Here is a 23,407-nt window from a genome sequence, read left to right as displayed (position 1 = left end):
CAAGAAAAATTAATTATCTTTTTTAGGTCACTAAATACCACATAAAAATCTCAATCCATTAGCCTAAGACTGATTTGCAACTATCTATACCTAAACCTGTCATTCTAATTCCTCTTTTTTAATACCTCCTTTAAGCATCCTAAGATTCCAGTACTTAAACATACATTTAAAAAAACACCACCAACAGCAAAACAGTGTGCCAGAGTTTTTTCCAGAGAGTCATCTTTTGAATAGAAAACTTACAGGACCATACTCTGATCAAAACATTGACTATATTCTTACGTCAAGTTTTTTGTTCCTTTTACTCTATTTCAGTAACTCAAATTTATTTTTTATTTCTAATTCTTACAACTTCTTCCAAGTTACTTTAACACTTGTAACTGTCACTCTTCTGGTTATTGATCTAAACCAGGATGTGTATCAGCAAAATCAGCCCTTGCCTGTACATTGGCATTTTTTTGTTTTTAGGACTCCTTCAGGGAAAAATAAAGAAAATACCTGTAACTTTCCGCTTTGCCCTTTGCTGAAAATGATCATTCCAAAACAAAAACAGAGAGGCAGAAAAGACAAGTGCATGTCAAGCGCAAGTACCTCCATGTACACCTGTTGTTACGAACACTCCGTTTTAAGCCATGAAAATATCAGAGACACAGATGCACTACCTTGTTCCTTCTAATGGCTTCCTTTTGGGGAAGGAAGGATGGTAGGACATGGTGTCTAGACCCACTGGTGCCATTTCTGCTTCGATCATCTCCTCCAGCACTTGGGAGCTGCCATTTGCCACTGCTTTTCCATGAGAAACAGGCAGAAGGCTTGCACCACAACAGGCTGTGTCCTCCCGATAACTCTACCTTGATGGAGGGGTATAGTCTAATGAACTCTTCTTTACAAGAAAATTCTTTTATTAATATTTGAGCTCCATCTTTATTATTTCCAATCAAACCCATATGCAATTGTCCCTGGTATGTGGAACACATAACACTCTTAAAGCACTTTCCATGTGTAGCTGCTTATATACCACACACTGCAGTTTCCACATTTCTTCTTCAGAAAATAATAACTAGCATACACTCACCAGTGTAAAGGGCTAAAGACTATTTGCTCCTGCTTGAGTCAGGATGGTAGGAAGATGATTTAAGTATTTTAAGTATCTTCAAGCACCTGTCTAGCTTTAGGCATTGGCACCCACCGGCTGAGCTGGGACAGCCAGTTTAGGAGACTTTTTTTACTTTAGGAGCCTTATTACCTCCATACTCTGAGGCACTCCCAAGCTGCTCTGAACTTGAACCAGTTGGTATCACTGACTGCGTTTCAATGACTTTCATACGGGAAGCAGTAACAACCTACAGCCTTTTTATCTCAACAGAAAGACATTATTTTCATTACAAGATACCTCCTCTGTTACAATGCATTAGGAACAAATGGCTCTTAAAAGCACCTTCTGCAATCTGGGCACTGACCTGTTGCATTCACAAGTCATGGAAGAAAAATCAGCATCACATAAATGTGCACCCTTTGGACTTAATGGCATCCACAGACAACAGCACAGCTAAATCAGGGAAAACAAAAAGCTCTCCCTTTATACCATGGCAAGTGAATGAATGCCAAAGCCATCTCTATTCTATTGTAAGACTCTCAACTAGTCTGATACCACCTTATGTTATTAGTTCAACTAAAAGAAAAATCAAAAATAAAACCGATTGTACAATTTTAAAGTATTTATCTAGCATTTCTTTCATTGTTAATGAGTTACTCTCACTCTTTTGTCACTTCATAGATGCACATCATCACAATTTCATTGCACTCATGAACTGTCTTTTTTATAAACTACTACTCCTGAATAGAATATGGAGTGGTTGTTTGGGGTTTTTGTTTTGTTTTGGTTTTGTTATTTCAGTGTGAATGTGCTTCCTAGTGCCTGAGGAACAGAAGTAAAAACAATGAAATTTTTAGAGAGGCTTTCCAGTGACTGCATTAGCCCTCCTGTTCTTCCACATTCTTGCAGAACATGCTACATCATAAATTTTCAAAGAGAATTACACTCAAAAGGGTGAGTGAAGCACTGCTTTCAATTTCTTAAATTCTCCTTTGCCAGAATGCAGGGAAGCTGTGCGTTTTTCTTTGTGTAAAGTTTTAGTTGAACAGAGCTCCTAATGCAGAATGTTGCTTTTGAGGGGAAGCAGGAAGCATGGTTTCCCTTTATTACTATCAGAAATAAATCTTCCTTCCATCACTTGACACTGAAAGAAGAAAAAGGAAATTTTAAAGATATGGCATAGAGTTAAAAAAGGAAAAGGAAGTTATACATACAAGGGTTTAGGAAATAATTAATTGTTTGCACTACAAAGTTAGGGTCAGTAACTGATCTCACTGCTGAGGTTAATTTAGCTTACACGGAAGGAATAAAAAGAATATTCTTCCCTATTCCAGTCATCCTCTTTCTTGTTTTGATTTGTTTGTCACTTACCAAGGCATATTCTTCTGGGGGTACTTTTATAGCTACACTCCATCATAATGGTCTTGCCTGCACTGATTGCTGCCAGAATTTCCAGCCAGCACACTTCAAAGCATGAAGCAGGCTGACTGAACTGACTTCAGATATCTGGCTCTCTAGATGTCCTTTCATCCCTTCTCTTATCTGGCTGTGGCTGCCTATCTAGGGCTATGACTCCTTTAGTTCTGTCTGAGATGGCTCTCCCTCAGGCTGCTCTGGGTCTGGCTGTTGCCTTTGAGATGCAGCTGCCTTGTTTCTCCATTTTATTAGAGTCAGTTGTTCCATGCTGATTGCTGCTCCTCATGTTATTCTTGCTGCACTCTCTCCTCCTCTGATGCTGAAGCTCTCCAGGGCTATGATTCCTGCTGTCAGTTATTTCTGGTGTGGAAAGGCTGTCACGCTTTTTGCTTTGATTTAACAATTCTCAGTTCTACTCTTGTGTTCAACAGGCTATATTTTCTACTGCACTTGGGATATAACCACTTTTCCCGTCACTGTGGGAGGACACTATCTCACTTCCAGCTGCACTAGGAAGACATATGCCCTCTCTGATGCAACTTGAGAGCCTTGAGTCATCTACCAGTACTGTTTATTAATGAACTATCACGACTTCTCATTTTTCTCTACTTATTTGTGGCCCTAGTGGTGGATGACATGCTTCTATCTGAACAATGACTAGCATGATGCTTTTCAAAGAGGCAAACTTTACCCCCAACCGTTTAAGTGGAAAAACATTGTGTGCTGCCAGGCTATAGTGTCTGTTTCACTCTGCTTGTGAGATTACCTGAATGCCATGAGGTTTATGTCATGGATTTCTTCACACATGCAATCCCCAAGGATGAGAAAGTGGAAATGAAAAATATATTCAACTCTGAGGCAACTAAATAGCACATTTTCAATGGTAATTTCTGAAGTGTGTAGTGTCTAGCAGAGATGGGTACTTTAATGGTCTGATTTATACCATACTGATGACAGTAAAGACAATCAAAAAACAAGGACATTCCATGACTGTCATTTCACTGAACAAAACTTATATCAGAGAAAGTTGCCTCATTTCAATATCATGAAGAAAATTGTGGAGAATAGAGATCCCATAGGCAATCCAAGAGCTCAGGGACCACAAGATGGAAAGTTAAAAAAAAAAAAGTTAAAAGACAACAAAAAAAAAATCAAACATGTAGGGGACAGATACTGCACATAATGGTAAACTGTTTAAAAAATATTTTATTTAAGACAGTGGAAAAGTCCTCACTGATGATCCTGACCTAAAGTTTAGTAGGTTCAACAGAAAAAAATTTCTCACAGCTTAATATTTTACAGCAATTTAAAAAGTCACTCAACCAAAGGCAACCAAAAAGTCCTCCCAGAAACACCAGTAATAACTTCCTTCCAACAAGGCTCATTGTGTGTCAAGGGCTTTGTAGCACCTGAAAATATTTGAGCCCACACCTGACCAGGTTAAAGCCTTCAGTGTAATTTTACAGTTCGGATTTTACTATTCACCACAGTATTTACACTAGAAGACATTAGAGAGCTAGAGGAATAGGCTCTGTTCTGGATATCTAATAAATAAACTTATTTCCATAGCTGATTTTCAGTGTAAGCAATGCATGCATATATACAACATTTTCTAGGAAAGAAACTATGTAAGAGATATTAAATTTGCTCTAATTTATCCTCAGAAGGAACAGGGTCAGGTGTTTCAATGAAGGTACTGAAAAGAACAGCTACAAAGTAAGTAAGGAAAGTTTCTTCCTATTAAACAATAGGCTTGTATGCTGTTAATTAAACTTTTATGCTTCCTATTATATAATTAAGCTTGTATCTTGAACCAAAAGGACAAACAGCTACAGAGAACAGCAGACAGACAAATTACCAGACTGGAAAAAAAAAGACTTCATAGGTGAAAGAGTGGTTATTTTAATCTCCCCACCTATGAAGGTGTGTAAGTAAATTCTGCCATTGCCATTACCTAAGGTAGTTTGCTTGACCTGGTAACTGGGCTCAAAATTTACTGGATCATGCCCTCATATGAACACATCCAATGTCACCTAAGACCCAGAAGGATTGGCCACCAGAGCAGCTAAGTGGAAAGATGCTGCTGTATCCACTGGGCATAGCCACTGTTACACTGAAAAAGGAATATTTACAGAGACAGATACAAGGCAAAGTTTTTACTGTAATCTCCACAAAAAAAAAATAGACTGATTCCTATTAGCCTGCATAAAATAGCTATCACTATACAGATGTGTCCTATGGTCCTATTTGTCATTTCAATGTAAATGAAAATTACTTGATGGTTGCAGTGTTCATAAAATTGTCATGTACTACAGTAAACTATAAGATAGTACTACTTCTGTATAAATTTAAAATAAAATAATTAGATTAAAATATGAAATACTCATGTGAGATAAGCCTCTGAACCTACCACGGTCTAGATATCACCAGAAAGCATATGATTGAAAGATTTAAACAATGGGAATATTCAGTATGCTAAAAGCTGCTAGCTGTTATAGCTTAATTGACCTAGAGCAATATTTTCCAAGATAGCTAAGGGATTTGAAAATGTTACTTGGGCTCTTGAACAACTGCAGCATTTTAAAATGGTCCTAAGTATTTTTTTTTTATATTCCATCATAGGTACCTATTACATGGTCACATACACACACACTCTCATTTGCGCATCCTTACAGGCATATGATCCTTTCATGAAAGAGGACCAAGGTGAAGTTATTGCAGTCTAGAAATAGCTTATGACTACAAGAGAGGATAACACCTCTTTTCCATCCCAGAATGATCACTGGATAAACAAGAGGTTCAGCCACCAAGTCAGTTCTATGCTGCCTTGGTACAGTCTGATGTTAGGCAGAAAATGATGCAGAAGAAAAGATCATTAGACACAAAGGCCACAGTCAAAAGACTCTTGCGACTGAATCCTCATCAGAGACCTCCTGTACAGCAAGGCTGCAGGCAGCAGCCACTGTGTCACACACCAAACACATTTGGCCGTGATACACAGTTTTATATGTCATAGCCTGTAGCAGAGAATAGGCAATGTGGTATGATGGGAAACACCAGCTTTCAAGGGCATGTGCTAACAGCAACCCCAGTCATGTTACGAAGCAGGGGAAACCCTCTCACTCCTGCACAGAAGCTGTTGAATTCAGAAACTGGCCAAAAGACTTTTGAATCACTGAAATGCAATTTAAAATTGATTGAATTTAATACATATTCCTTCACCACACCAGAAGGCAGTTTCTCCACTCCTAGTGTTCAGCAATGACTTCAGAGTTTTCACTAGCTGACAGTAAACTCTCAGGCATAGAAAAACTTTACATTTAAATTTAGCCCTTGGTAAGTTTTCTAGAGAATTTCAGTAACACAAAAACTTGCTTTTTAAAGCATCTAACACAACACAGACCCTGTCACAAAATAAATAGTAATAAAAAGCCCTAAATCTTCTTAGTGAATTCTGACAGCCTCCCAAGTTTATTTATAACATTTACTAACACTTGATATGTTGAATGTAATTGGGTTTAATCACTGTAGAATATTCCATATGCATTCCACACAGATTAATTTCCCATACATAGTTTAACAATGGTATTTCTTTTACAGATGGAACATGACCTTCTTATAGCTACTGACACATCTGTATCATATAGATAAGCTTAGTTAGTCTCACCTTTTTATAGGCAATCCAGTCAAACACCCTGTCGATGTCTGAGGCTTGCTGCACTTCCTGGGATACTGGATGTGAACTGGCCAACCCATCTAGCAACATCACTTCATGCAGGACATCTGTCAGAAATCTCTGCTTCTCCTGAAATACAGCATATGCAGTAGTATCACAGACAAATACACATTTACAGAAATACAGAAGTTATGTACAATTACCAGAGACAGTTGGCTACTATGACAGTTGACTAAAATCAGACCTTCTGCTTTGAATGTAAACCACTGTGACCTCCTACAATCCTGAACAGGTTATTTGGAATAGACTCAGACTTGAGATCCTTTGCTGCAATGAAACTTGACTGAAATTAAAGAGCATTAAATGAATCAACATGCATCCATATGTCCAGACTGGAATTCTGATTATGACTATTCATACACACTTACAATGGGTGGGGAGAGAGGCAAACTGGCAAAATCTTTGATCAAAAAAATAGATGTCCTTGAGCTCATGGCATATGCAGGTACAAAAATTTTTGAAAAATATGGGTAAATACAATTACTACTTTTTATTTAGTGATGTTTAAGTTACTTGGCTCTTAGTGACAAGTTCACTTAGCACATCATTGTGGGACAGGACAATGAAGAGAGCTCACAGCAGTGTCACAGCAGATGCTTGCACTGTCTTCCATAACGCTAGCATAGAAATCCCTCCTCAAGAGCTTGAGCCATTTACAGACTTTGTAACATCCATCTGAAGAAAACCATTACCATCTCTCTTCACAAGTGGGAAAAGAGCTGCATGTAGTTAAATTACGTAGTCAAAGTCACAGCTATGTCAGAGGAAGGTACAAACCCAAACAATATCCAACACAAGCATGTGTTTGAATACCTTCTATAAATATGGATAGCAGAGGTATTTCAGAACTGATGCCTATTTACTCTGGCAGCAACACTAATAAAATGTTAATATATGCTCTATGCATTATACTGCACTCATTTGTACAGTACAACTAGATGGGGGGTTTTCAGCTGAGAAATGACATGCCCTTCAAACTCCTCATATTGAATTCATGTAGCTGTCTTTTATCCAAAACATTTTGTCAGGAAAGAAGAGCTTTATTTACTTGCTTTTTCCAAGTCACAAATAAATGCAAAGAGTAAATTAAAAATTACATAGGAATTAAATAAGCTTTTTCACCTGAAATGACATCTCTCAAACTTTATCCAAATTATAACAATTCCTGAATCAATGTCAACCTACTGCCATGGTATAAAGAAACTCTGGGGAATGCTACAATTTTTTCAAAAACCACCTTGATGTTGTTAGGTAAAACACACAATTATGTAACAAATTCTATGTTTAATTTCTTGGGTGGCAAGGTTTAGGTACCAATATGTTACTTTAAATTATTTTTATAAGACAGCCGAAAAGCTCTTACAATGCTGATCTACCTAGAAATAAACCTTTATGTTAAAATTCATTAGAGCACAAGAAATGTACCTTGAGCTGACTGCATATCTAGGCAATTAAAAACACAGGGTGCAGGAAAGCCAATTACCTACACACTCTTAGTGTTCTCATCTGGCTGCATGAAGTAAGGTTTGTAAAACAAAAAGTAATGTCTTTTTCATATCATTATTAATTTTCTCAGGCATAAGCAGTTAGTAACTGCCCTTTTTTAATGGGAAAAAGGTGTAGAGAAACAATTATAATGACAGTCCTACTCAGGGGGAAACTGCTGAGGTGTAAAAATTGTAGATATTTTGGTTACACTTCAGTCACATTTTTTATCTGTTAGTAACAAAGCCCCACTTTCATCAAATGTATGATATGTAACACATACAGGTGTGAACACACAGACTTGTCTCCAAATTCAGGTTTGGAGCTCAAAGGACAAACAGTTGTGTGAGTGGGTTGTTATTGTTTGGAATTAACTCATTAAAAGGACCCTGGATAATCACAAACCACCACCTTAAATACAGAACCAGAATCAAGAAAATCAGGACATGGCAAACATAAAGTGAAGCTGCAAGAAGAAAACTAAGATACATATAAAAACGGGCTACATTTTGTTTTTCTGTTTGTTTATTTGGTTATGACCTGAAAGACTGAAAAAAAAATCACATTCATAATGATTCATCCCAGTTACCATAGCTGAAAAGTCTTCCTTTACCATAGCTGAAATTTAGGGTGGACTGTCACACTTGGATACAAAAGGAATAGTTAGTATGCCTCCAAAAATGTAAATTTACAGTTTAGTCAGAATTAAGAAGGCTTTTGACCTATAAAGCTAAATTTCTTTAACTAAAAGGATTTCCATAACATTCCCAGTCTTTCCCTTTAGTATAAAGCCCCTGAGAGCAGACTGGAGAAGCAGACTCAAATATAACCCATGGGAGGCACAGATACACTGCTGGTTGACAAGGAGCCTACACCCTGAAGAGGCAACAAGAAGCAGAAATGCAGAAAGAAACTAAAACTGCCTTAATTATGTTGACGGAACACTACCTCAGTTCTTGAAGTCCTAATATCACATTAAGGGGAAAAGGTCAATAAGTGAGGCCAAACTGCTTACACTGATAGAAGAAGAGCTTTCTATTCCCTAGTTATTTTACCCTGTGCATACAGTGGAATTGATCTGTTTTAACTGACACTACAGGAGTAAAGAAACACTCATGACAGAAATTGTAAAGGAAATCAATTTAAATGAGACCAGCAAGCTGGCAACATGATAGGTGTCAGGTTTGCAGCTACACATTGAAACAATGACAAAATGCTGTTAAAGATGACCCTTTCCTGAGGGAGTTCAACTGCAAGAAAAAAGGCGAAGACTGCGATCCGCCTCTGAGGAAAAGAGGGCTTCAGGTGAGTCCTGCAGCCTTGCTTGGAAAGTGTCAGTAGCCACATGCAAGTGCAACACTAACACAGGGCCAGGGCTCTGAGCAGGAAGGGTATCACAGCAGCAGAAGGCGAGTCTGAAATAAGGATAGAACTGTTTCCACACAAATTTGTGCCTCACTTTAAAAACGAAGAGGGAGCTCCTCTACTCCCTGTCTTCCTACTGCGCACTTGGAATCCCAACTCTCCATCTCTTTTCCTCAGAGCTTTCCTTGAACTGTGTATAGTCAAATTCTGAGACACCAGTTCTGTTTTAAAAATAAAACACATGACAATTATATCTGGTTGCTCTCATTCTTTAGAATGCTTCCAGGTGCAGGGACTGAAGCGCTGTTGTCAAATGAACACATCTTTAAAATATCTACATTTTCTGATTACTCCAAAACATCTGTGTTCTCTAGATTCAAGTATTTGTCTCTTCATAGGAATTATTTCTTTCAATCTTCATCAGTAAGACCTTCTCTGCTTTGCACAAGATTTTCCTGAAAGACTTGTCCTTTTTCTATGCTGTCTCCTCCCTAGCCAACACTCAAATTCACCTCATTCTTGGGATAAAGAGAAATAATGGCCACTCTTCATGTATAAGTCTCCTGTACCTTCAATAAGCATTTACCTTCAAGAAAAATGTATTGTGTATAACAGGATAACAATGTAATGGAGAGAGGTTGCTGCTGGTGATTTTAAAATATCACATGGAGGTATAATGTAAGAGTAAAAGCATGATAATAATGCAATACTTAAAGACAGTCACATAAAAATAATTTCTAAGAATTAATATGAAATGCCAGGGAAAAGAACTAAAATATATTAAAAAAAAAAAAGGAATTAAAGAAGCACCACACTGAAAGCCCAAACTGATAATTAGTACACAAAAGCGATCAAAAGCCTCAATGTTAAAGACATTGCCTTTGTTCTGGGACAGCCATTTGAACACTTTATGGACTGTGAAATCTACATGAATAAAGCTTAACACTGGTGTGAAAATCTGCAAATGACTTTCCTGACAAAATTTCTGAAAATATCATCTCTACAAGTGCTTTAGTAGCCATCAAGAATACAAAGAAGATAAGTGATCTTTCATGCCTAAGAGAACAAGCATTTGCAAGACACAATATTTGGGGTTAAAGGGAAAGTGCGCCCTTGGGAAAAAGAAATAGGAGCAAATTTTTAAAGCAACCAAAGAACACCAGCATATAAACTACCAGGAGTTGAGTTCTAACAAAATATATTACAGGATGAAGCTTAAACAAACCAGAGGAATACAATCTATGAGGAAATCTAGAGCTTGGTAAACCAGGTAAGATCCACTGGGAGCCAAAATCAAGTTCTTTCTGTCTACATGCTTACAAACCCTAAACTGTCATAGCACAGGAAGTCTCCTGAGTACTTGCAAACCACAGCAATGTTTCTTTCTTGCTTTCCAATAGTAATATTATGTAAATACCTTGAGCAATTTAAAAACTGCTTTTCTTTTTTTAGTTTATATCTCTCATGTGTGCTTCAATTATGTGTATAATCTGCTCAAGGAGGCTTGCAACACATTCTACATTGATCAGCTGTGAACATGTCACAGTTCCATATCTACCTTCATAACCCTCTTTTCTGCATTTTCTGTCAAAGATCTTGCAAAATTTATTGAGAAATTTTCACACAGACTGACAACAAGGCCAATTTCATTCTCCAAGATCATGTTTTGCCACCACCTTTGAGACAAAAGTTGTTGCAAAGTTTCTATCTCATCTTTACTGAAGATGAAGCATCTACTGATTCAAAATTATATGAAATTCAGACAGCTGAGTGAAGTTTTTTTTCTGAAACTAAAGCTTCACCTAAACCCTGAACTCAGAAAGTTTGAACTCACATTACTCCAAAGCTCTCATCGTAATGTCATTTAAACTGCTTTCTCAAGATGAGCAGAAAATGACACAAAGCTAGAAGAGAGACTGACATTCTCCAAACCCATACTTAATCTCTTGAATAAATGTTTCATCTAAATGTTGATCTTCACTTATGTCTGATCTCTAACTGTTAAGAGTTAACTACTTAAAGTAAAGAATTCCCTATATTAATCTACTTGGTCAGAGTATTAAAAAAATGCAAACCTGTCTTTAGGAAGCAAACATGAAAATGGAAATTCTTTTCTTAGTTATAAGCAAAATTTAGTATAAGGATTTCTTACCTGGCATACTTAAAAAGGGCTAGTAATTAGGAACAGAAGATCTTGCACCTTTCCTTCACAATCTCTTTTTTTCCTACTAAAGTCAATTATACATGAGATTCTAGTTAATTTTACACTGAAAGCTTCCTCCATAGTCAAGTTAAAACAAAAAAAATCATACAAGGATTGACTTCACTGAGCAGTTACTGGAGGAAAAACACTCCATGTGGTATTAATTAAAGGCTTACTTTACACCATCATGGGGAGTGTTTAACCAAAGAAAGAAAAGATGAAAGTAGTTTTAAAAACGAGAGGCTGAACCTCTCTCACTTAATGCTGAGCCAGCCTGATATTTATGCTGGGTTAGAAGGATCAAGCAGGCTATAGCTCAGGTCTGAAATGCCAAAATAATAATGAAATAAATCAAAAAGGTCCATATCTTAAGTCTACTTCAAAACTTATAATGATTTTCTAGGTTTTCTGTGAGTCAAACAATGCCTTAAAAATCTTTACTGACAGAGGCAAACACATTAGCAGGCATGTGAGACAAAGGACATTAAAGATATGTGTGTGTCTAGTACCTGAATTCACTCGTAATTCCAACCAAGTCAATGAGAAAGATGGGCAACTAAGATAATTTACCTATTTCTTATTTATTATGATATAGACGATACGCAACCTCATAATTATTTTCAACTGTCTGTAGTAATAGCAGGATTGTCCAGACTGTGCAACCTAATAGTGTAAAGGAAGCACAACTCACTTAAGGAGCTTCTGTACCTTCTTGACAGGTACAAAGTTTTTAATTTAATAAGAAAAAATACTTTAAGAATTCATTTTTAAGAAAAAATCTGGCTGATATAACCATCCTTAATTATAAAAGTAGTAAGCAAATAAGAAAGTAGGAAATCCTACCCCAAGGCATTAATGGATCAGGAGGACATAGGATTCAAAGCTACTGCAGATGTGCTACACCTTGACTTAGCCAGTAAAGTTGTCAGCAAAGCTAACTTTTAAATAATAAAGAAAAGGGAGTAGGCAGCTGGGGTCTGTGAAATGTTTTCTCAGCACCAAGCCAGGTACTGACTGCTAAAGTATTTGATGGTCATTTGATGGATTTAAGGGCAAATTACATGCCAGTAATTCCTGCTGTCATAGTCCTCAAAATCTACCCCAATGCAAGAGATATTCAAGGACAAACATGATGGCTCCTTCTACCAGAAAATAAGGAGGGAAAAGATCAGCCAATAAATTCCTGGATCTGCAAGCCTCAGCTGAATTCTTTCCTTTACAAAGCCACATGAAAAAGACTTCAGGATATGAGAGAAACAAGCCAAGAGGAAGATGAAAAATACAGCTGCAAACAGGCCACTGAAAGGAAGAAGGTGAGCATGGTAGATGAGAAAAGACAGAGCTCTGAAGCGGAAATTATCAGCATGGGGCTTTTCACTGTAATTTTCTCTGATTCTAGAACCAACAAAGGCCCCTTCCACAGAGCTGAGATTACCTTGTATTGGTCATAAGATCTTACAGCTCACATCCAGCTGCGGTTGCTTTTTGATGGCATGGAGAGACAACCATATGGGAAGCCTCTAATACAGAAATCTCACCTTCTTCTAAGTCATGAAATAGCAACAGCCAGGGAATTCACATAGAGATGACTATTCTGAGCACACATGATCATGCAAAATTCTCTGATCTCAGAGGAACACTTTGCAAAGACAGCTTTCCTTTTAAAATCATCCTGACAGCACAGAAACAACTGTTCAAACTTCCCAGACTTTTAAGAATGAGATTTAGCAGTAAGAATTTGAGGCATTTCAGAATAAGAATTTGAAAAAAACTCTTAATTTGGGGGACAGGCAAGGCAAGAGGCTGAAATGGGAAGAACAGTGAATTCCTTCCCATGGCAAATGTCTAATCCCTGTATAGGAAAGAGCTTTCCTGCAAAATTAAACATAGCTTCACCTTCACAAGGTAAAAAGTTCATTTTTTATCTAAAGGAAGGAAACGAGAAATTCTAGTTTTAATCTGAACCAATTTAGCTTTGAAAAATGGTATTAAGACAGTGGGATAACCATTAAGGATCTCAGCACAGAAAACTCATCTTCCTGTTTTAAAACCATCAAAATTTCATTTCCTTCCTTGGGAAAGTTCTGATGTATTTTACATTAATTGCAATGGATAACGGACACCTCCATCAGAATGCCTGTTCATTCTCTTATTCACCCAAAATTTTAATCACAGAATAATCTGAGGTGGAAGGGACCCACAAGGATCACTGAGTCCAAGTACTGGCTCTGGACAGGACCATCACTAAGAGTCATACTGTGTGCCCAAGAGCACTGTCCAAACACTTCTTCAACTCTGTCAGGCTTGGTGCTGTGACCACTTCCCTGGGCAGCCTGTTCCAGTGCCCAATCACCCTCTGGGTGAAGAACCTTTTCCTGATACCTAGCCTAAACCTGCCCTGATACAACTTCAGTGCCTGCCCCTCCTCTTCCCCTTATGAGGAAGTTGTAGATCACCATGAGGTTCCCCCTCAGTCTGCTCTCCTCCAGGCTGAACAGACCAAGTGACCTTGGGTAGAGGATCCAGGACATAAGGATAGCACGGCTTTAATAAGGACGGGATTTCCTTTCTCATTAAGATTATGCAAGCATGATGAAGCATGGCAGTAAGCACCTTCTAGACAACACATTCCAGACATGTTGGAATACTCAATGAAGTGTAGCAGCTCCATGGTAGTTGGCATTGTTATCCATTCATCTTTCCTGCTGTAAAAGTGTCTACAAGACAATTAAAGAAAAACTGATAAAATGAAAAATAGCAGAGGGAAGAAATATTTAAGAAAGCTAAAGAATCTAAAGAAGAAGGAAACGCCAAGAAATCGGTTTTGGACAAAAATCACGGATCCCTGTTTTGTGCAGAACTTGGTGCTTTTGGTTTAAGTAATATTGCTGTGAACATTCCTAACAGACAGCTCTTCTCAAGAGTCTCAGGTTCAGCCATACCAAGACTGTGAATGCCAGATAAGATGGACATTCTTTTAACTCTGCTAAAAGAGAAGCAGCTTCAGAGAGTCATATTAAAAATCTAGTGGTTTATAAGCCTTAATGGTGAAAGCTTATGTGCCTGTAACCCATAAATATCCAACAACTTAGAGAGGAACCTGTGGATAAATCCCATTTTTTCAGATGTATCCATTGCCCAAGTTGCATTTCCAGACAAAGGTCCTTTTTCTGTAATGGACTACTAGTCTTCTGCTTCTACATTTATCCAAAAAAGAATGCGACAAAAAGTCTTTAGTAAGCTAAAAATAAGCTGATTTTAACATTTTAATCCATGAGCATCTTGAGCAAACCTTCAAGGCTAAGATTTCATAACTACAAGGGAAAGAAATTAGCTATCTAACTTTCCCAATTCTTTGGAAATAAAGAAGATTTTAGTTTATCACTATTTTCCTGATACAAAGAGCTGTGGTAACATACACCATACGTTTTTTTTTTATTTATAATTCACAGGTATGAATTACTACTGACAAAACACCAACCAGAATGCTGGAATATTGCACTGTTTGGCCATCATGACAGAAAATATGGTTTGCAGTTCTTGTTTTTGCAACTTGTAGTTCATGCTTCTCCTCTGAAAAACATTAAGGTTCTTGGAACAGTTTCTCTTTTTATACATGAACACCTTACATTTTTCAAGTTTACAAATGTTAGTCAGTATGTTTAAACAACAAATGCACTTTATAACAATGGCAAAATTTTCAGCAAGCCAAATTTCAGTAACTGTAACTTTTGCTTCCTCTTCCTACAATCTATGCAATCAACATGCTGAAATATGACAGTATTGATTCCTACTCTAGTAGTTTGCAACAGAATGAAGCGTGTTTAACTCATTATGAGTTTCATCTCATTTTATCATCATTTAAATCTGCCAATATGATAATTTTTATATCAAAGGCCAGAAATAGCCAAACCCTTATGAACCATTTATGCCTCTCTTCTTTTTTTTAATTTAAAGAAAAACTTGACAGATTAATACTTCTTCAGGCACAGCAATATTACTGTAGTTAATTCTAATTTATTCAGCACATTTCTGATTTCCCAGTTTAACTGCCATCCCTTGTTCAATCCACTCTTCTTGCTTGTATTCTGCTAAGATGCCAAGATTTCACATGATGGGCATGCTATTTGCATAACAGTGAACATTATATTCATTCCACAGAAATTTCAAGCAAATATACTATATTCCAAATGACTTCTTAAGCATAGTAATTCTGAATTTGTTAGACTGATTATGTGAAGAACAAATGACTGATTTGAAGATAAAATTCAGTGTATAAATGTTGTCATCTGTGACACTACACTATGCTGAAATCACAAAGGCTTGCCAGATTTCATTGCATTCATAATTAGAACTATTACATTGTAATTCAGGTTGTGTTCTTTATAAAGATGAATAGAATGAGTTTTAATATAGCCAAACCCAGGGAAACCCAACAAGCCTACCTATGCAAGACAGTTGTCAGTTCAAATAAAGGTTTGTTTTCCTTTTCATAATGCAATTATAAACCAAAATTGACACCTGAAAGAAAAAGTTAAAATACTACAAAGAATTAAAATTTCACAATAGGCATAACTAACTCAAGAGTAACCTGTACACAACTACTTTTTTTTTAGATTAGTTTTAACTCATAATTATAGCATCTTCATTTTATGGCACCAAAAGTTAATGGGGTAAGGATACTCAAGAAAGCACACAGAAATGGGAAAAAAAATCAGATATTAGTTTTTAAGAGTTTAAGTAAAACATCCACACCTCAATGAATCTCTGTCAGACAATCATGATCTATAATAAATATTTTGCCACATAATTAAATATACATAAGCACAAATGGTTAGCAAACCTAAACATGCCTCCAAAGGACAATAAAATCTCTACAGGAACCTTCAATATGGTCTCCATATATGATTTCCTTGTACTGAGGTCTCATCGCTCTTATTTTTCTTATAAATATAATACAGCTAGACTACAGCAATACATATAAATTGGGATCTGTCTAGGTACAATATTATATAACAGAAGGACTCCAAAATAATGTCCCAGCATGGAATTCCCAGTTCCCTCAGAGAGCTCCAGTATTTGCACACTGGTTGAAAAAGCATGTCCCACTGTGTATGGCTAGAAACCATACCAAAGCATAAAATCTCAAATTATGTAACCCGTTAATTTACCAAACAATACCAGGAAGATAAAAAGAGTATATTTAGGGAGAGAAGAACAGAATACTGTAAGAAAAAATATGCTCAGTTTCATAGAATGTTTCAGCCAAATATTTCTTTCCAATTTATCTTGTGGATAAAATTCAATGTTCTCAATGTTTTAAAAAATATTCCATGTTAAATCATAACTTCAATCCAAAATATTTCTAAGCAGAGAGACAGTAGCTATTTTAATGCCGGGTTACAATAGACATGACATTATTTCTTTTGCAATAAATTGCAGATTACACTTTTGCAATGCTGTCAAATTATTTCACACCTAGTGATTTTGCTTCATTCAACATCTGATACTTGCATGCATCATTTGGTATTTTTTAGCAGTCCTTGTTTATAACAGAAGCAGGAGTCTAACAGCAGAGCAACTTTTCTGGGCAGTCTCCACATTAACAAAATAGAACTGACTTACCATGTTCCACCCTGGGTAGAGGTAGTCTGTCCCAACAAACTCAAAATAGTGAGCAAAACCTTCTTTCAACCACACATCCTCCCACCAAACTGGAGTCACAAGGTCACCAAACCACTGGAAAAACAAAAAGTTCACACGTAACAACTTTAACAACCTTTAGGAAACCATGTTTGTTCACCTAGACAAACACATTCTCCACACATATTAATAAAACAGTAGTATTTACCATGCACTGAAATTCATTAACTTTCACTATTTTTCACTATTCTTCCTGTGCTAATTAATTCAACATTAAAGAATGCACAAGTCAATGAAGAAAAACATTAGAAAAGAACAAGCAGGGCAAAAGAAGCATTGAGGGCAATATTCACAGTGTCAACTTTAGTTTTCTGAAGTAGATGCTTACCTGACAGCTTAACAGAATAACATACACACTGGACAGAAAACCACTTCTAAATCAAGTAATCTGATCCATTACATGGAAATGTCATGATGCAGTGTGAATATTGAAAAATGTATATGAGAATAGGAACACATCCTCCACCCCAGATCTAAATTTTAGCATTTCTTTCTCCCCACTCTCTGCCCAGTAAGACCTACAATACTACAGATGCTCCTCTCCTTGGCAGTTTTCTTAAAGAAAGCAGCATTACACAACAATGCCAGCTCTCTGTGGGTAGGACTCAGAAGCCTAAAAGCAGGTAGTTGATGCCATTTGGAGAAGATATTAGGGTATGTGAGATACCCACAAAGGCCTAGGAAATTTCATACATGACTTAAAGTTCATGTGCAGCTTTCGCAAACAGCAACAAGAAGCAGAGGTATCTGAAACAGCACAGCCCACCTGTGTATATTGAAAGGAACCTTACTTGAGCTGCCTGCCTTTCCCATTTCCTCCAGATGATTCTTCAACATCCCCACTGACTTAAATCTAATTTAGCAAGGACAGAAATCTCAAGCATAACTACAGTCCATAAACTCCACAAGTAAATAAAGATCCTCAGCTGAAAAGAGGAGAAGGGTTTGAGCTGAGGGCAAAGCAAGAACACAACCATTGCATACTCTGCTCACAGACCTCAACAGACACAAATCTCCCAGTACAGGATATTGAGGTGTCAGAGAAATTTTACACAGAGCTGGGATGATCCCTGGAAGACCGATGAGGACTAGAACTCATAGGAAACCAGATATCATATATTCATCTGCTGATGGATGACCTCATTTAAATGATTATTTAAATTATTTAAGTGTTTGTAATGTGTAACCTGAATAATGTTACATCAGTGGTAAGGATAGAAACACTGACAGTACTTTGAAAACCTATTTCACACTCTTTGTAGCCTCTCAAACAAATACCAAAATTTTAAACAAAACTTTAAATACTGCCATTTTTCTCTTAATATTTATAAAAATTAGTTGCAGTCAACAAAGATCATTTTTAGCTTTCATGTGTAAGCAAGCTCTAAAAATACAGAGAGGGAGCAGCAATTAAGTATTCTGAGACAAAGACTCAGGTTAGAATGAATGAAAGCAGCTTGGCCCATCAGCAGTTTCATTTCATGACAGCTGGCTGGTTTGAAGGCTTTGTCTGGGACCTGAATGAAAGATGTCACTTGTGTGCATGTCTTTGCGGAGTGAGAATGGCACCACAGAAGGATCAACGCTGCACTGAGGATCCACAGTGATGTGAACACTAGAGCTTTAAAGAACAGACTAGTAAGCAAAGACCAGACTAGCTGGAAGATTACCAGAAAGCCACATAAGGTTCAGCAAACAGAATTCAAATTTAAAAAATAAAGAAAAACATAGCAATAAACATCACTGTCAATCACCTTAAGAATTCAGAAAGAAAAGATGAGGTTGCTAGAAGTCATATTCATACACTATGTGAAGCCAAACTTAATGCACAATCAGTATGCATAATACAGATGAAGGATATCAATAAATTAACTCTCTACAAGGCCACTAAACATAGATCCTGATATTAAGAACATTTAACTGAAAAGACAAAGAAATGCTGGAAATATATTCATATAGCTTATGCATTTTCAGAATTTAAAACAATAAAATTAATGTAACTTTCATACACCAAGAAGTATGGAAGTTAAATTCATACGAGAGTAGTTGCTTAAATGATTTCTAATGACTAAACATAGGAGGAGAGTTTTTTTCTGAATTTCAGGAGTACTACTGAACAAATATGAAATTGGTGGGAAAATTGTCCTTTTGAACTATGACTAGCCAGAGAGATTTAAAAAAATAAAGGTTGTAAAGTTCATAATACCTTGTCCAATAATTTGAATTCATAACATTAATTTATGGTGCTACAAAAGAGAATTTCTTCAACTCCTTTGTGAGCTTTCTGGATTCATTCATTAATGATACAATTAAAACAGTTTGTTTAATTATCCACCTAAAGGAAGAAATGTTTTAAAGGCATTAAAACAGTATGTGATATCAATATGACAATGTAGGGAATTTGCTTAACTACTTTTAAACAGTTTCAGAGAGAGTTACGGATGTCAGAGACAGAGAAGTACCCAGAGGCTGTAAGCAAGAAAGCCAAATTTTCCAGCAGAAAGGTGCTATTATCTTCCTAGGTGTTATATGTCTCAAAGGAAAACTGTAATTAAAGCATTTAATTTCTTTAAGTAATTATTTATTTATTTGTGTATTTCACTATAGGCTCTATCTGCCTGGAGTGAAGATCATCACTTCATTTTGAAATGTATTGATCACATAAATTTCTCTTCTCCCTCAGGTATAATGTTCAACTTGATATGCAAAAAGTACTTAATTTACAGATACGCTGAAAGGACACTCTTTTCTACTTTTTTTTTTTTACAGATTATTAAAATTTATTTAGAAGTTTTTAATTTTCTTTCTGCTTTCATGCTTCTGTAACTCAATCTGTCACACCAAGTTTTGTGCTCAGGTGGGAAAACTATCACAAAAAATCATGATGCATAAATCAAATTATTTTTTCTTCAAAGGCTATAGGTGGAACTGATGTATGATATGCAAATAAAACTGCTTACTACCTTAAAAGGATTATTTTAATAAATTATGGTAATTATTTCAAGCTATCAAATTAAGCTGGTAGAAATACATGTGTTTTGACAAACTCATGTTTTCGAGCTCAGAGGACAAGCTTTTATGTGTATGACCAATTTTTTTTTTAAATTAAATAAACAAAATATTCTGAAAGAACACTGAAGCTGAAATATCAAAAAATAGCACCCTACAAAATTACTGAACCAGAATTATTGAAGTAACTTTCATGCATCTCTCCCAAAACGTTCACCTAAAATACCTGGTCAAACATGAAAAGTCAGCTGTGAAGAAACTGGACATGAAATCCTTTCTTCCATGCTTTTTACCTGTATTTTAGCAACCACTGAATTTGTCCTTTTGCAGCGCTGTCTCTTATTTTCCATCTGTCCTGATCACTGTGCTTCAAGCATTAATACAGAGCAGGTTTGCTAATTAAAATTTTTAAAAAGTCAAATCTAAAGGCAACAATCTAGATTTTTAATATTAATCTGATTTCTCTAATCTTGGAAACATTAGCAAAGAAAATGCTGTGTTACATTAAGTAACAGGGTTCTCATAAGGATCAACTGATCTACATGGTCAGATATGTTCTATAAAATTTTAAATCATGGGTTTAAAGTCAGGGAAACTGGACAATGACACAATTCTTAAAAAAAAAAAAATCCATACATATTTTAGAAGAGTTTCGTTTCCCCTTCCCTGAAATCTAAAAAAACAAAAAAAAATCAATAAACAAAAAATAAAACTGGCAATGTGGATTCCAGTTTTGCTCGCACCAGAGAGAATTTGGTTAATTCTTGCTTAGCCTCTGTGTAAAAATAAGTGAAGGGGAAGAATATTCATGTGTCACCACAGGCTAACAAGTGATATGATGCAAAGCAAAAGACAATAAAAAATGCAGTGAATAACAATCAAACAGCAGCGACAAGAGATCCTGTGTCGGAACTCAAAATGTCCCTCAGACATTTATGGAGGTTCCAGGCCTTGGTCAGAAGCATTTTAGACCATGGCAAGCAGCTGGAAACAGCTGTGATTTTGAGTTTGAGCCATGGAATGAGTTACCAACTTTGAAGGTGGAACAAGCGGTCACAGAGGGTTAGATGGTATAGTAAAAGTAGTTACAAATTAGAGGGGAAAATTTTTTAGTATTGTACAAGGGGGTTTTAACACCTGTACAGGGGGGTTTTACTTTGTACAGGGGGGACAGGAGTTCTAAGATGGAGGAAAGTGTGCCTGATCCTGTTCTTCCTCCTTCTTCTTCCTTACCTCCATGTTCTTGGTGATGTTGGCACTCACAGATTGGTTTAGAGTAGAAAAGCACATTGTAACATAGATAGTAGGTATTGGGGAAAATCTGTAAACATATAATACGTAATATATCATATAAAAAATAGCAGCCGCCCTGGGCGGGGAGAGAGACGACGAAGACACCGGACAGTGAGGGTGTCAGGAGAGTCTGTGTCTCTGCCTGGGCAGCTGACCAAGGCAGCCGCAGAGGGCGAAGACAATCTTTTAGATAACTAGCAATAAACTGTCTTGAGACCGAACAACAAGAGGCTGCGGAGTTTTTCTTTGGAAGCACGGGTTGGAGGAGAGACTTTACCACCACACGAGACCCCTGAATCAATCCCGGAGTTCTCACAATCCTGGACCCAATTTGGTCTCAATTCAGTACATTTTCAGCTAAGACAGTGTTGTTTTGAGTTCCTTGAGGGGCTTCTGAGTAAGGTAAAATAAAGATAGGAAAAAGGGCTAAATAAAGACAATGTGAAGGAGGTGTTAGACAGTGGTTTTTTATGCTATATTTTTTGAGTGTTTCTCCCTTTAAGCTTTACTTGCAGGTGAATAATCCATATTTTGTGAGACTCAATTCTGCATCCAAAAAATAGAAAAAAAATACTCCTTTGACTTCAATTTTTTCCATCTTCTCAGCTATCCAGTGAGTAGCTGAGCAAATACCTATTCTGCATGGTACTGAAACAGAAACAGCAGCAACAGGAATAGAGGAACTTACTTTAATTAAACAAACATCACTGGAAGTAATATCAACATGGACATCAAGTAAACCTCCTCCTCTGCCATTTTAAGGTAATAAATGCATATTATATGATCATATTATGACCATATTTCTACCTTAAAATAAATTCTGCTAAAGCTTTTGCCCACTTCATGATCCTCTAAAATTCCCAGAACATAAAAAGGCTTCAGTATCTGTAAGAATCAAGTAAACAAACATGGCCAGTTACTGATGTGATAATTGCCCATATCTGAAGTACAAATTGCTCTGGAAGCAGAGGAAATTATCAAAGCAGTGAAAAGAATAACTGGAAGTAATGAAACTACTTTAGAAAAACCAAGACTTAGGCTGAACTTAGGGAAAAGTTACTTACTATCAGATTTAGTCAAAAGCTTTTAAGGGAAGCTATATATCCCTGTAATCAGGAGCACAGAACCCGGCACTACAAACACATCACATGGAAAAACCTAACACTCACAGGAGCTGGGACTTGATGACCTAATGAATGTATGATTCCTAAGGCACTGTAATTTTTCTAGCTGAACTGTGTACTACTCTATTGCACTGCACAGTAAGAGCTTATAGCAAAATCAGATGATAGCATCAAGATCAAACCAGCAGTAACTTTCAATAAAAATTTCATGTTTTAGCTGAGGACTTCCTATTTATAGACCAATTTAATGTGAAATACAAACATGAACCAAACATTATTTTCAGGTTCATCTCCCAAAACACCATTTCAATGGCTTCCTTTTACATGGTACTTTTTATATGCAGAAAGTGTTAAGAATTTGCATTGCCTTTAAAGAATGCTGTGTAAATTCACAGATGTAAGCCATGGTGATTACACAGCAGGATTTCATTCATTTTAACCTGAAGGCTATGATTATGCCTCTTATGAGTGTAAGAAAGCGTTTCCTGCCCCTGCAGCAAATTTCTTCAATAACATTTGCATTCAATTCAGTATTACTAACACTTGTAATGTGTTTAGCTTGAGATAAGAAGATGGGAAAAATGTAAAATAAATTGTAATATCGGTTTATTATTTTAAGTTTTCTTATTGACACAATGGTTTCTGTACACATAAAGACTCGCTTATCCACTGTTAGTGAATAGAGAGGTATTCACTGTTAGTGAATACCAAACTGGGAAAAAAACTGGGAAGAAAAAGAAAATGGATATATATATACAACAGAAGACAAAGACTACTATCAAATTGATTTCAGCCAAAAAATTTTTTTACATGACCGTGAAACTTCGCATGAATCTGCTATCAACATGTTTATTCTACATACCACTAACAAATACACTGACACATGAACACACAGAATATACTGCTACAGAAGACAAGGAAGCTGCTCATTGCTACCAATTTTCTCTTCTATCCCAATTTTGAGTCTTCACAATTTC

The 23,407-nt window shown here is 36.5% G+C and overlaps 1 protein-coding gene across 1 annotated transcript in view; it reads right to left on the bottom strand.

Moving 5' to 3' along the window:
- TRHDE (thyrotropin releasing hormone degrading enzyme) overlaps window positions 1-23,407 on the bottom strand; it is a 217,114-nt gene that overhangs the window by 106,041 nt on the left and 87,666 nt on the right. Inside the window, exons 5-6 of the mRNA XM_030259934.4 lie at window positions 16,927-17,040; window positions 6,180-6,317 (exon numbers count right to left, since the gene is read on the bottom strand). Coding sequence (XP_030115794.4) covers window positions 6,180-6,317; window positions 16,927-17,040 — 252 coding nt within the window. The remainder of the gene's footprint in view (window positions 1-6,179; window positions 6,318-16,926; window positions 17,041-23,407) is intronic.

The sequence above is a fragment of the Taeniopygia guttata genome, chromosome 1A (genome assembly GCF_048771995.1).
Source record: "Taeniopygia guttata chromosome 1A, bTaeGut7.mat, whole genome shotgun sequence".
Lineage (NCBI taxonomy): Eukaryota > Metazoa > Chordata > Aves > Passeriformes > Estrildidae > Taeniopygia > Taeniopygia guttata.
Note: the sequence above shows the minus strand (reverse complement) of the source record. Positions and strands in the feature narration are given on the sequence as shown.